Below are 13,580 nucleotides of genomic sequence, written 5' to 3' on the forward strand. Positions count from 1 at the left end.
CACACCGCATATGGATTATGCATCTTGTGATGAGTACCGTGTGCTTATAGAATGTGGTTCAACTGGGCCTTCGATTTTATTTTAAAATGATATTTGTTATTCGTTTAAGTTAATTTGTAAGCATTTTTAAATATTCTGTTTATTAATAAAAAATTATAAAAAAAATTAATATTAAATTTAAACTGGTCAAGGCATATATAAATGCTTAATTTGTAAAGTTTTAAATTTTTTAATATTAACTTGAGTTATTGAAATTAGATTTGAACAGTTGGGTTATGTTTAGATATTTATACTATTCAGATTGATAATGAATAGATTTATTAAAATGTTTTATATTTTTAAAAAAAATTATTTTAATAAATGCAAAATAAAAAAAGTTTTAAATCTAAATGATCTGAGTTTCATCAGAGGTGATAAGTATCATATTCCTTGATAAGTACAGAAGATAATTTAAAATTAATATTAATTTTTTTATAATTTGTATATTAATAAACATTATATTTAAAAATTAACTTAAATGAATCACTGAGACTATTTCAAATTAAAATGAAAAGCTCAAATTGACTGACTGAGCCACACGTATAATGAGCACACGGTGCTCATCCTAAATGCATTCGCTATGGATTATGAAGGTTAACAAGAAAATGAATAAAATATTGCTTGAAGGAAGACCACTAACGCAGCATCAAAAACTGAAATTGAAACATGCTCCATCACGCAACAAAGCCAGAGAACATTTCAAACAAGTTAAACCCATCACGCAACAGAGCCAGAAAAACAGTAACAATTAATAGAAATAGAAATGAAGCAGAGCTGAAGACAATCAAAACAATAAAATGCCTCTTTTCTAAGGTCATGTTTGATAAATAAGAATCTTGATATTAGAAACAGGATTGGAAACAGATTCCACGTTCAAGTATGTTTGGTAGACTCTAATCACAATTTCTAAAAATCTTGATTTAAGGAAAAAAGTCAAAATTAGATTCCATCAAAGTAGTTATGAAATTGGTTTGATTTTATGGAATTATTTTTTCTTCTGACTTCTACCCTCATCATCATCTCCCTCACCTCACCCACCGTCACCCCCTCTCATTCACAGGCCAATGTCCTAGCCATCATAGTGTCAGGCAACGACCACCACCAATGACTTGACAGATGCAATGGCGGAGCTCAACATCAACACATCCATTGCAACTTTTGATGATTTCAACATCAATATAGGAGCAAGGGAAACCATGGCCAAAGAAGATGCAACCCTTGGTGGAGAAGATTGAATTAGTATAGAGAATCAAATAAGAAGACAAAGCTTCAACTAAGAATTGCGGTGAATGTTTGCAAAAACAAAGACTAATGATGACCTAGGAAGAGTTAGAAATGATGATCATGAGAAGAAGAGAGAATGGGCGAGCACGATCTGAGCCTTCAGAGTTTGAGATTAGGAGTGATCATTGGAGTTGGTGTTGCCACACAACCCTTGACAGAGAAGATGCCAATGATATTGATTTGGGAGATGATTTTAGGGTCATTAATGATGGCATTGCTAGGCTTGATAGATGGAGATAGCTTTTTTTTATTTTAAAAAAATAGTACTTTGATCTTTTCTATTTTAATTACATATATTTATTAAAAATATATCAAGATTTCATCTTCACACTAAATATACTTTTAAAACTCAATTTTAATTTCGATTCAAATTTTAATTATGATTTTAATTTTATTAAAAACTCTTTTGTCATACCAAACAAAACCTAAGTAAATAACCTGCAATTGAATTTAGGACAATTTGTAAATGTATAATTCAAAAAAAAAAACCATTAACCATGGAAAAAAGTGTCAGCTTCTTTTAAAGAAAAGGTGCCGCTAATTTTAGTATTTAAGGGTTCAAAATGATTTAAAAGTCCCGTCCCTTGCCTCCCTCAACTTTGCTTTATCTCGCCTCTACAATTCTACAGAAAATGAATTCTCCAAGTAAATGCCTCTTCTCTTCATCACAGTTCTTACTTCTTTTGGCTTTTCTTCTTCCCTTCTCATTTGTCCCATTTTCATTTCTCCTCTCTTTGATCTGAGTCATTCAGTTTTTAAACCTCGATTTGAAAACCTAACTGCACAAATTCTTCCTTTTTTTTCATTAGATAACAGAAAGAATGGGGACAAAGAGGCGAAGAGAAGGAGAAAGCATGGAATCAACCTCGAAATTGAAGTTAGGTCAAATTGATATCGGACACATTAGGGATTATCTTTCGCAAAGTTTCCATCGACAAGAGGGTGACTGTGATCCCCAGGGTCTGTAAATCTTGGGCCAAAGCTACTTGTCAACCTCATTGCTGGCAAGAGATTGACCTTTTAGAATGGATCAGCTATTGCTTGCAGTCGGTGGACCATCTAGAAAGAATGGTTCTGATGCTCATCGCCAAAAGCTCTGGTTCCCTCCGCACGCTCTGTTTTCTAGTCTCTAGCTTGATTCAGTTTCCACTCTCACTACGGAAAAGTACGCAAAGATTTCACATCTTTAAACATGTTCATAGCTATCTAGCTTCAGTAGATTCACATATTTAACTTCGATTTTATTCGAATGCTCTTCTCTGAAAGCTCAAATCAAGCTTGACGCACATTTTCTTGACACTGTGTCATTCGAATCCATTTTCTTGATGTTAAGCTTAAGACAGAATATAAGAAGATGGTATGCGAAGTGTAAGATATATGAAAGAATCCATTGAATTGATTCATTGCACCATGACAAATATAAACAAGGCACTTATAACATTGCCATGCTGAATGTGGCTACAATACAAGCAAATATGTCAACTCTGTCTCTGTCACACACAAAACATCATTAGCATGACATAACACGCATATTTTAAACTTAGGCTCTTCTTGGCTGCTTGTTTATAAATTATCAATTATGTAATGCCATGTCTTATTTTATAGGAAATTTTGCACATATAGCCCATTTAATAAGACCAAACAAAAATAACAGCCTAACATTTTAAATATTTGGCAATGTGGCCAAATTAATTTAAGTTAAATTGAAATGATAGAAACACTCCTTCTCTTCAAATCTAAAATCTGAAATATACTATGTCTATTAAACTAATGGTGAAGTATTCAAAAGTGTTTAAATATTAAAGTGATATATGGTTATAAATGGGTCATGATTGTAATCATTCAGTTATGAGAGTTTTGCTATTCTGTTACACAATTTTTTTTGTTTTAGGGATAAAAAGGAAACATCACACCCAATTAATTGTAAATGGGCTACATCCTAGAATTTTCAAAAACTTCTTCCATAATTTTTTGTTAATATATTTTTCACGATCAATGTACTTGATTTTTTTTATCTTTTTAAAGATCAATTTAGTCTACTAGCCAAATTTTTAAAAATTTGAGAGTATGTTCAGTTCACATTTATATACAATGGATTTATTATTGAATGTATAAAATTTTACAAGTGATTTATTATTAATATACAATAGTATATCATTGATAAATATAATAAATTAACCATAATACAAAATATAATAAATGTTGGGGTGTTTTCTTAGTTTGGTCTTATAACATATGCTATATCTACAAAAATCTCTATTTTTAAACATATTTAAAAAAAAATGGTTATAGTGCAAAATTGAGAGAATATTATTAACATAGATATGTAATCATAAATCAATCAATATTAATGTTTTATGAAATATAAAAAGTATGCCGAAAATATAAAGTTTCTATATTTATTTATATTGAGAGTAGTTTATTAAATATACAATTTTATTTTATTTGTTTGCTATGTTGTGTGATTTTAAATAATTATTAAATTACTATTTTATATTAAAAAAATTAGAATTAAAAAAGTTTGGACTAAATCTAGTGAATAAACATTGACTTTGAGGGATAATCTGGGTGATGAATGGTTTTTCTTATCTATTATATTTGAAAACGGAGGAGGTATAACTTAATTGCTCTAATGATGAACAAAGAGAATTTTTGTTACAAAGCTCAGTTAACTTGGTTGCAAAGCATGCAGAATTGGTAGGTAAAAGTTAATACAGCTGGGAGAGCATTCCTCTTGTTCTATGTGATAATCTCACCACTGTGTTGTTGTCACACAATCCTGTTCTTCATCACAGAACTAATGAGCACATGGAGCTGTATCTTTTCTTTCAACGGGAAAGAGTGATCCCGCCACATGTTTCAAGCTGCAACTATCTTATATAATTTACAAAACTTTATGAATATTTGAAAATTAAACTAAACTGAGGTTAGCTGATACAACTTTACCCACCTCAAGAATACAGGGGGGTTATTGGAGAATCAACTATAGTTAGAATGCTCGTGATTAAGTTGTGATCAGTTCACTTTGTTGTGACTAGTTAGTCTGACTAGTTTTGAACTGTACAAAGGATATAATTGTAAACATAGATCCATAGAATACTATAGGCAAGCCTTTAGAAGATGATGAAGCAATTGCAATTACTTCAATTATATTTTGTGACCTAGAATAACTTTTGATCAAGGATATTATGGTCCAACAAATGTTACTTAACTGGCAGTTAATTGGATGAATAAAAATGAAATCTAAAAATAGGAAGTCATGTTATGTTACGTTACTTCTGATTTCAGTGAAGATTTATATGATTTTTTTAAAAAATAGAAGTTTCATTAATCATCAATATATAATTAATCAATCTAATCCAGGCAAGCCATTTATGCAACCGGCTCTAGACACAACATGGCTTAATGAATAGTGTCCAGCTTGGTCTACAGTGTCAAGCTTCTCGCTCACTAGCCTGCAATTAAATTAATTTTTTAGGCTTGAACTTGGTTTCCATTTTAAATCATTGCTTGTAACCCCAATAGGCCAAGTCATAGGTCCTTCGATTCCTCTGACTCTGACATAGCTTCCAACAAGCCACAAATCTCTTGATTCCTCGGACCACCTATTCTACCAGGCCACATATTCTCCGATTCCTCTTACCATCGCTTCCACCAAGCCAAAGGTCCTTCGATTCCTCTAACCACCACGTCCTTTTCCATCAATATGGGCTACCTTTTTCTCTTTACCTAATCTCATCTTTCCTTCCTTCATCTCATCTCGTTACTCTACGATGGACATAAGGAGAAATTGAAGATAACAAAAATTTGGTTTTGCCTCAATCTTGACTCCCTATAATAGATTGTAGCCTTCGACCTCATGACAAGCCACAGATCCTCCTGTTTCTCATCCCATTCATCTCACCAACGATGGTAGCTGAGACTACTGCATTCTCCAACCTTTTCTATCAGATATAGATGAAGAACAGCAAGGCCTTGCAGGAGTTGGGGCCTAATGATGGTGACAAGAAGGGTAATTGGTGGCCATTCGATGAACACAAAGGGGGTTCCTAAAATACTTGGAGCTTGTTCAAAGCTTGAATATTGGAGCTTCTTAGGGTGCGATAATGGTTTTTTTTTTTTTTTTTTGGAATGAGAAAGACCATAGCAAAAACCATATAAATAACAACAATAAAGTCATGTTAGCGCTAGAAAGCTTTTGCACCTTAGAGTTAGCTCATCTAAAATCTTAATATCTAAACTATCGCTAAAGACTTGGCGTCCCAATCAAGCCACTCAATTATTAGCTTTTTTATAAACGTGATAAAAAATGATCATCCAATCTCTCATAATAATGTTTTTGACTTTCATGATGGTTTTAAAGAGAGGGTAATTGTCATTGAAATCATGATGAATAAGCAAAAGAACTTTAAGAGAATTAGAGTAGACATTAACTTTAAAAAAATTGCTTTTCTAACAAAGGTTGAGCCTCTTAAGGATACTCAAAAAGTTCAGAGGAGTGATAAAATAATAATCAAGGTATTTAGAAAAGTTTTTTATCCAATTTCCTTTTATGATGCCTCCACAAACAGTTACTTCATTTATGTTAATGGAACCATCAGTGTTGAGTATAATCTAGCTATGTTCGGGGGGTGCCATCTAGCTTGAGATCTATTGTGATCCATTGATATGAGTTTGAATTTTGATTGAAATTTTAGATCATTGATCATCTCTTCAATGCAAGTAAAAATAATGTCTTTGATAGGATGTCTCCTTTAGAATAGATAGATTTATATCTTTTTTTCTATATGTTCCAGCATGTATAAACAAAAAGCCTTTTCATATCTTTGATGAGTGCCATAATGTTGGATTTGGGGCCCTCTATTTTTCCCCATCCTTTTCCCTCCATTTTCTCAATCCTCACCTTTCATTAATTTTATAATTAAAAAAAATCATCTAATAAAATGATATGAATGATAAAGATTGGAAAAGTAGAGGGAAAAATTGGAGAGGCCCTGATCTGACAATATTGACGCTGAAAACTTGGGTCTGGCCATGCACAAGTTTCCAAAACTCACCGTATGGGGCCGCGTTCTAGTGACTATTTCGACGGAGAAGGCCATCCATGGGAGTCATGGAAAGGGAATGCAAATTCTGGCCGAATTTGCTGTGCCCCGTGGCTGTGATTATTTTTATGATAATGCTCATGCTTATGATACCACCGACGATGAAGATTCTTACTGGTCTCCATCTCCATAAGCTGTCTATAAATATATATATATATATATATATATAGGATATCCTTCTGACTTAATGATCGGTAACTAAAGGATTCTACTCTCAAACTTTTGTTTTTGTCAGAGGTAGCTCTTGTTGCCATGTCCTATTGCAGATGTGTGTTTAATTATTTTGTACCTGTAGTTTTGATTTCTTGATTCTCGAGTTTTAATTCACTGAAATCCTGAAATGAAGTGTTTAGGATTTAAAGGAAAAATTAATCTTTTAATTCTTCAACTTTTAACTCACTTGTAACTCAGTTTCTCATTTATAACTCGCTGCAACTCAGTCCCTCAATTATAACTCGCTGCGACTCAGTCCTTCAACTTTTGATTCACCTATAATTTAATCCTTATTTTTTAATTTTTTTTAAAAAATTTTTATCAAATAAGAGTGATAAAAAATGTTCATGTATTATTCTAAAATATCCTCCTCTTGCTCATTAATTTGAGATCTAAACTAACATGAAAAAAAAATTAATAAAAGTTGAGGGACTAAATTGTAAGTGATTCAAAAGTTGAGGGACTGAGTTATAGGCGAGTCATAGTTGAGGGACTGAGTCACTGCGAGTCATAATTGAGGGACTGAGTTACAAGTGAATTAAAAGTTGGAGGACTAAAAGACTAATTTTTCCGGATTTAAAATATTAATTTTTATATTTTTAAAAAATAAAATAATAAAAACTCAAGTTGTTTTTTAAAGGATAAATGAGTAAATTAATTTTTAAATTATATGTTTAATGTATTTAGAATTTTAAATTCATTTCTAATATAACGTTTCTTCTCAATTTTTGATAATGGTATAATTTAGTTTTATTGTTGATTAAAATTAATTTTGATAGTTAATTGATTAAAAAGTAATAGAAAAATAAACAACCTTAAAAAAAGAAGAAGTTGAATTAGGATTATTTTGGATGGAAGCTTTGCCACTCATACTACTACATTCCTAGAGCTTAAATTTGAGGTTTTTGATTAAGTTCATCCTTTTAATTACAAGGAGTAAGAGTTAAACATAACCAAATAACATAATTAACTATTTTCTCTGTTAAAAAATATAAAATATTTTTTAAGAAGTTGAATGTTAAAAAATATAAGATATTTTTAGTCTTTCAAGATATAATTATTATTTTTTTTTTAAATATCCATATTGATAATTGATTTTGTATTTATCGTAAAGTATTTAATAAAGATAAATATAAAAAAATTAAATTAATTTAAAAGTAAGTAATTATTTTATTTAAGAATAAAATTTAATTAAAAATAATTTATATTTTCAAACAGACAGGGTATAAAAGATTGCAATTAACGAGTTTGCACGTTTGTTTATCTCAATCTACACGTGACTTTGACCCACAGAAATTACACATGACAATGTTACTATATTAGGGTGGGTTTGATTTTGTTTTCAAAATTTATTTTTTTTATTTTTTAAAAAATGAAAAACTTATTTAAGAAATGTTTGAGATTGAAATATTTGCAAAAATATTCTTATTTTTTGTTTTTAAAATAAAAATGTAAACATTTTAAATTGTTTTTGTTTTATTTTTAATTTTCAAAAAAACATTATATTTGACCATTCAAATTATTATTAGTTATAGTTAATTATTATCATGAGCCATCATTATTAAATACTAGCCATCGCTACTGATTATTTTATCAGTTAAGACTTCTTTTTAACTTAATTCAATCAAACATATTTTATTTTCATTTTATTCTGAAAAATAATTCAAAAAATATACAAGAAAATAATATTTAAAAATTAAAACACAATCACAAATGCCTTATCAGTTATTACCCCGATCTGTGATAGGATAATTCTTATGATAATTTAACTTAATTTAATTAATTGTAGGACCACATAATAATTACATATAAAAATGATATATTTACCAATCTTATATTTCTTTACAGAAATAATAATTTATCAAAATTATAGTTTATATTTTCCCCCGAGAAACATTCTGGATTGTATTTACTTTTTCAGAAGCCAAATGGGGCTTCGCTAGACGATAAGGCTCCTTATCTTCTCTTCTGTATGGATAGTCTGCACTCAGCAACAACCTCTGCCTCCTGAAACTCACAGTTCCTTCGGCCATGGCTACCTGCACCGCTCCTTCATCCTTCATGCTAAAGCATGCCGCCTCCGTCCACCCTCAAGACCTCACTCCCTCGCTTCGCTGCTTCAATCCCAAACCTCTATTTCGGACTTTCTCTTTCCATCCTTTGGTTTTAAAGACCAGAGCCAGAAACGCCGGTAAATTTGTCGATGTCAATTCGCAGAAGGAAGCTAAGTCAAGGAATCATCGTATATTTGTGGCTGCTTTGGCCGCCGAGGCTGAGGTTGAGGTTGCCGAGAAGGTCGGAGAGGAGGGAGTGGATGGTGGTGATGGGTCGCCTGCTAACACTGTTGTCACGCCCAAACCTAAGAAAGGCAAGGCTGCATTGCCTCTCAAGAGGGACAGGGTAAGTGTAAAACTGTAAATGATTTTCTTGATGTTAATTTGCTGTGAATGAGGGACTTAATTTTTTGTATAGGATTTAATTAAGTACATGGGATTTCATTGCTCCTTTGTAGAGAATTTGTTATTGTATATCTCTTGTATTTCTTTTTTCTTTTTTAATTCATAGTCAACTCTCATACTATAGGCTCTGAGTCTACATGATGGTTGTTTGAAGCCAATTATGGGTAAGTTTTAGTGAATGGACGCTCTTGTGGATCACTTTCTCTTGCATGATAGTCTATCGAGGAATTGCATCTGTAAGGTCTGATGTTCTGTATCTCCGTTACACTGGCAATGGGGAGTGCTAAGCTAGGGTTAAAATCCAATAATATTGTCATTGTGTCTGGGCTTGTAATTTTGGCTTTTTAAAGTTTATGTGCTTAACGAATATAAGGTTAATTGTTGTTTTTATATCTCACCAGACGAGATCCAAGAGGTTCTTGGAGATTCAAAAGTTGAGGGAGAATAAAAAAGAGTATGACTTAAAGACAGCAATATCTTTACTTAAAGCAACAGCAAGTACAAAATTTGTCGAAACAGTGGAAGCCCATTTCCGCCTCAACATTGACCCTAAATATAATGATCAACAATTAAGAGCAACGGTGAGCTATTATCCTTTTGCATATACTAGTACATTGGAAACTAGACTCATGATTTTGTAATACAAGCAAAGACGTGTTACCTTCATGTACTCCATAACAGGTAAGTCTGCCCAAGGGAACTGGAAAGACTGTTAAAGTGGCTGTTCTTACTCAAGGTACATGCATGAGTTGGCTATCTATTTACTTAAAATAAAGTCAGGAGGTGCTTTTATGTGGGTGATGGCTCTTTTGATTTTGATTCTGTACTGGATGCAAAATTTTAAGAGGTTTCTGTCATCTCCAAATTTCTTTTTCAATGAATTAACTTTTGAACATTCCTGGGCCTCCAACAAACGATGTTCTCCTGCTTCTCTAATTAAATTTCCTTTATCAAAGAATAATTTTTGGGTCTGAGTAGGTATTGAACCTTAGCTTGTTTGAGACATGTTGTGATATGCACCAGAATGTGAAGGTGGAAAATTTGTCCAGTTGACTTGCCCATGAAACAGTACCCTACATATATTATTAGGAATAAAAGGTCAATTTGCCAACTGTCATGTGTATAATAACATCAGCAGGTCTGCCCGGTCTGGTTTAATGCACCTTTTTATTTTTTATTGGTTTTTGATATGTAACTTGTACGGAACCAGGGCTCCTTATTTAATTTTGATGGTAGTGATCAAAGACCCTCTGGTTCATTTATCTTTCTTAATGGTCATTTGTGAGTATAAAACTTTTGAATGATTTTTCCCTTGGTATCTAAGCAATATCTGTATATAGAACTAAGTAGATGTAATCTGATTGTCATTCCTTTTTTTTTTATGTTTAAATTATTATTCCAAAGCACAATGTTCATGAATGTTCCTTGTTAAAAGACATGGAATATGTCAATGAGAGATGTGCTTACATTTAATGTTCAACTATGTCTCAATAGAATTGCCTCCAATAGAAAGACATTTGCGCGTGGGAAAAAAACAAAAAAGACATGGGATATGTTTTTAATGTTTGACAAAGTAATTGAATATATGCAATTATTGAGTTAGAAATTCATGAATGAGAATCATGGGGTGGTTTCCATTAATCAGTTATGTGTTGATGGGTGAACTGGCACCTGGCTGTCTGTCGCAATTTGTTGATGGGCCTGTTAGATTTTCCTATATATAGTGATGTGGGCAAATAACCAGTATCATCCTCTAAGTTATAGTGTGTGCATATAAATTCTCTTCAACCAGCCTAAATGCTACCAGTAATTTAAGCATCAATAATTGTCGCTCTGACTGTTCTAATGCTAACATTTCCATAGGTGAGAAGTTCGATGAAGCAAAAAATGCAGGAGCTGATTTGGTGGGTGGAGAGGACCTGATAGAGCAGATAAAAGGAGGATTCATGAACTTTGACAAATTAATTGCTTCTCCAGATATGATGCCTAAGGTGTAACTCTGATTGTCTGGTTCAATGAGTGTTCATGTTTTCTTGGTATGTGTAACAAAGAACCTATAGCCTATAGACTCACATAATTTTCAATCTCTGTGAGTGATCTCAAGAGTTGGTCAATACAGTTAATCAGGTCCTCCAATGTCAATTGAAAATAACCATTTACCTGGTTAGTGAATAAAGTATTACTTAATAATGCAGGGATTATTATCTTCTTTGTTATCCTTCTCATATAAGTGGCATTAATGCATCCTGAAATGTGGTGTAAATTTCATTTTATTTTTATTGGGTATTTAACTTTTATGGACGTATTCTACACTTTGATGGCATGATATGAGATGTAACTAAAGGGCGTTCTTGCTTTGCACATTGAAGAGCTTTTAATACAATGTACTTTTCTGTTTCACATTGGACTTTATCGATGTTAATTGTGCTTCAGGATATGAGGAGTTCTTGCTCTTGGACCTTACTTTGAGTAGTTATTTGCATCCTTTGGCTTTATCACTTGTCCATCAACAAGTGTTTAATTCATTTAAGATTTCACTAACGTTGCCTATTTATGATGGAAATTCTCCTAATTGTTGATATTGGTTGTATCAGGTTGCAAGCCTAGGGAAAATTCTGGGGCCAAGAGGACTGATGCCAAATCCAAAAGCTGGCACTGTGACAGCCAATATTCCTCAGGTGTACCATCAACTTGTTTAATTCTAGTTCATGCTATGGCTGGTGTATACTTAGTTGGATTAAACCTATAATTTAACGAGTATCTTTTTGGTCGATGCTTTTCTTGCAAAATATATACAGGATTGCGAGATTCTAAGATTAAAATATCCTATATTTTCCTTGGTTTTAACAGCTTTGAAATTGTTATTACACTTGTGACAAAACATCAGCTCCTTTGTTTGACGAAACCTCTTAACTTTGCTGATTGAAATTCTGTAAACTTCTATCTATGCAGGCTATATCAGAATTCAAGCAAGGCAAGGTGGAATACAGGGCAGATAAAACTGGAATAGTGCACTTACCTTTTGGAAAAGCTGATTTTTCTGAGGAGGACCTTCTCATAAACTTGATTGCTGCCGTGGTACGTTCTTCTTCCCCAACTTGTTTCTATGAACTCATTTCACTCAAAAACTCTCTTCATTTAAGTGTCATGCTTTTACAGAAATCAGTAGACGCCAATAAACCATCAGGTGCTAAAGGAGTGTACTGGAAAAGTGCACACATATGCTCAGCAATGGGGCCTTCTGTCAGGTTAAATATCAAGGAGATGCTAGATTATAGGCTTCCTTCAAACCCTTGAAGAACACAGTACAACACTGTACATGCTTGTTTTGATTCGTTAATTAGCTGCCGGGGAGCCTCAAAGATGGTGGTGAAGTTGCTTACATATAGGGATGAACAGAGAAGTGCTTTGGCGGTTTTATTTCTGGTTATAATCTGCTCCAAAAGTAAGGGACATTACACACTACGTGGTCTTTGACAATGGCTGAGGAGAGACTTCTTGTATTGCTGTTGTAACAAGACGACATTAATTCAATTATATGTATTTTGTTTTTCTCTTACATATTGTAGAGATTTTGTATCTGATAACGTAGCTTGAGGTGCTTCTGCTATTTCACTCACTTTACCTGTTGCATGGTACTCGTTTTGGTCCTTATTTATAGAGACTTCTTGTCATGGTCCTCGATATAGAAAAGGTAAATGTTGGCCAAAAAAATCAGAAAAGGTGAAAAAGTGTATGAAGGTAATTTTTGTTCTACGTTACATGCAATCAATTTGTTTCTGTAGGAAATTAAAATTCATTATTGTGATTTATTTATAAAAGTTAGTCAAGCATTTATGATCTATTTATAAAACAATCTTTTCTTCACCATTTCCATCATCTATCTCATTTCAACTTGATTAAAGATGATTTTGGAAAAATTATAAAACTTTTATATGCTTAACTGCTTTTAGCTAATTTTATTATATATATATATATATATTAAGTAGCAAATAGCTGTGTTATCAGGACTGAAATGAGTATATTGCATTGTGGCTTTTGGTTTGTTGATTATAGCAATTACCATATCCATGTGTATAATGAAGAAAATCTAAATGTTGTTAATATTGCTAATCAACTTAGGTGATCTGTTTTCCTCTATTATATCTTTCCCAAAAAAACAAATTACTGAAATTGTATTATGGTTGATATTCTTTATTGGATCTGGAAACGCAACCAAATATTATCGATGCGCGTCTCCTCAATCTTTGCCCAAAAAATGAAGGGTACAATTATTCACCGACCATTAATTGATTAGAAACAGAAATCAAATAACATAAATGCAATAATACACAGTTCAATCAGCATGACGTTACATGATATTATTAAGAGTTAAAACAGTAACCAGAACTACAAGAGAAAAACAAGGAAAATTTTCTTTAAATAAGAAAAAGAAAAAGACAATGTAATGATCCGAATCATGGGTCTCATATAAAACATG

The 13,580-nt window shown here is 32.3% G+C and overlaps 1 protein-coding gene across 1 annotated transcript; it reads left to right on the plus strand.

Moving 5' to 3' along the window:
- The first annotated feature begins 8,555 nt into the window (after window positions 1–8,555).
- On the plus strand, window positions 8,556–12,719 carry LOC129314812 (50S ribosomal protein L1, chloroplastic). The gene is made up of 7 exons (XM_054958244.1): window positions 8,556–9,041; window positions 9,502–9,681; window positions 9,782–9,836; window positions 10,964–11,091; window positions 11,695–11,778; window positions 12,053–12,178; window positions 12,260–12,719. Exons 1-7 carry the CDS (start codon window positions 8,673–8,675, stop codon window positions 12,395–12,397), a joined length of 1,080 nt encoding a protein of 359 aa, XP_054814219.1. The 5' UTR covers window positions 8,556–8,672; the 3' UTR covers window positions 12,398–12,719.
- The last annotated feature ends 861 nt before the right edge of the window (window positions 12,720–13,580 follow it).

This window comes from Prosopis cineraria, unplaced genomic scaffold, assembly GCF_029017545.1.
Source record: "Prosopis cineraria cultivar Desert tree isolate PC_DT_omini unplaced genomic scaffold, ASM2901754v1 PC7, whole genome shotgun sequence".
Lineage (NCBI taxonomy): Eukaryota > Viridiplantae > Streptophyta > Magnoliopsida > Fabales > Fabaceae > Prosopis > Prosopis cineraria.

Coding starts and splice junctions, on each gene's coding strand:
- LOC129314812 (XM_054958244.1), top strand. CDS start 8,673: ATGGCTACCTGCACCGCTCCTTCATCCTTCATGCTAAAGCATGCCGCC. Junction 11,092..11,694: donor CTCCAGATATGATGCCTAAG/GTGTAACTCTGA, acceptor TGGTTGTATCAG/GTTGCAAGCCTAGGGAAAAT. Junction 12,179..12,259: donor TAAACTTGATTGCTGCCGTG/GTACGTTCTTCT, acceptor ATGCTTTTACAG/AAATCAGTAGACGCCAATAA.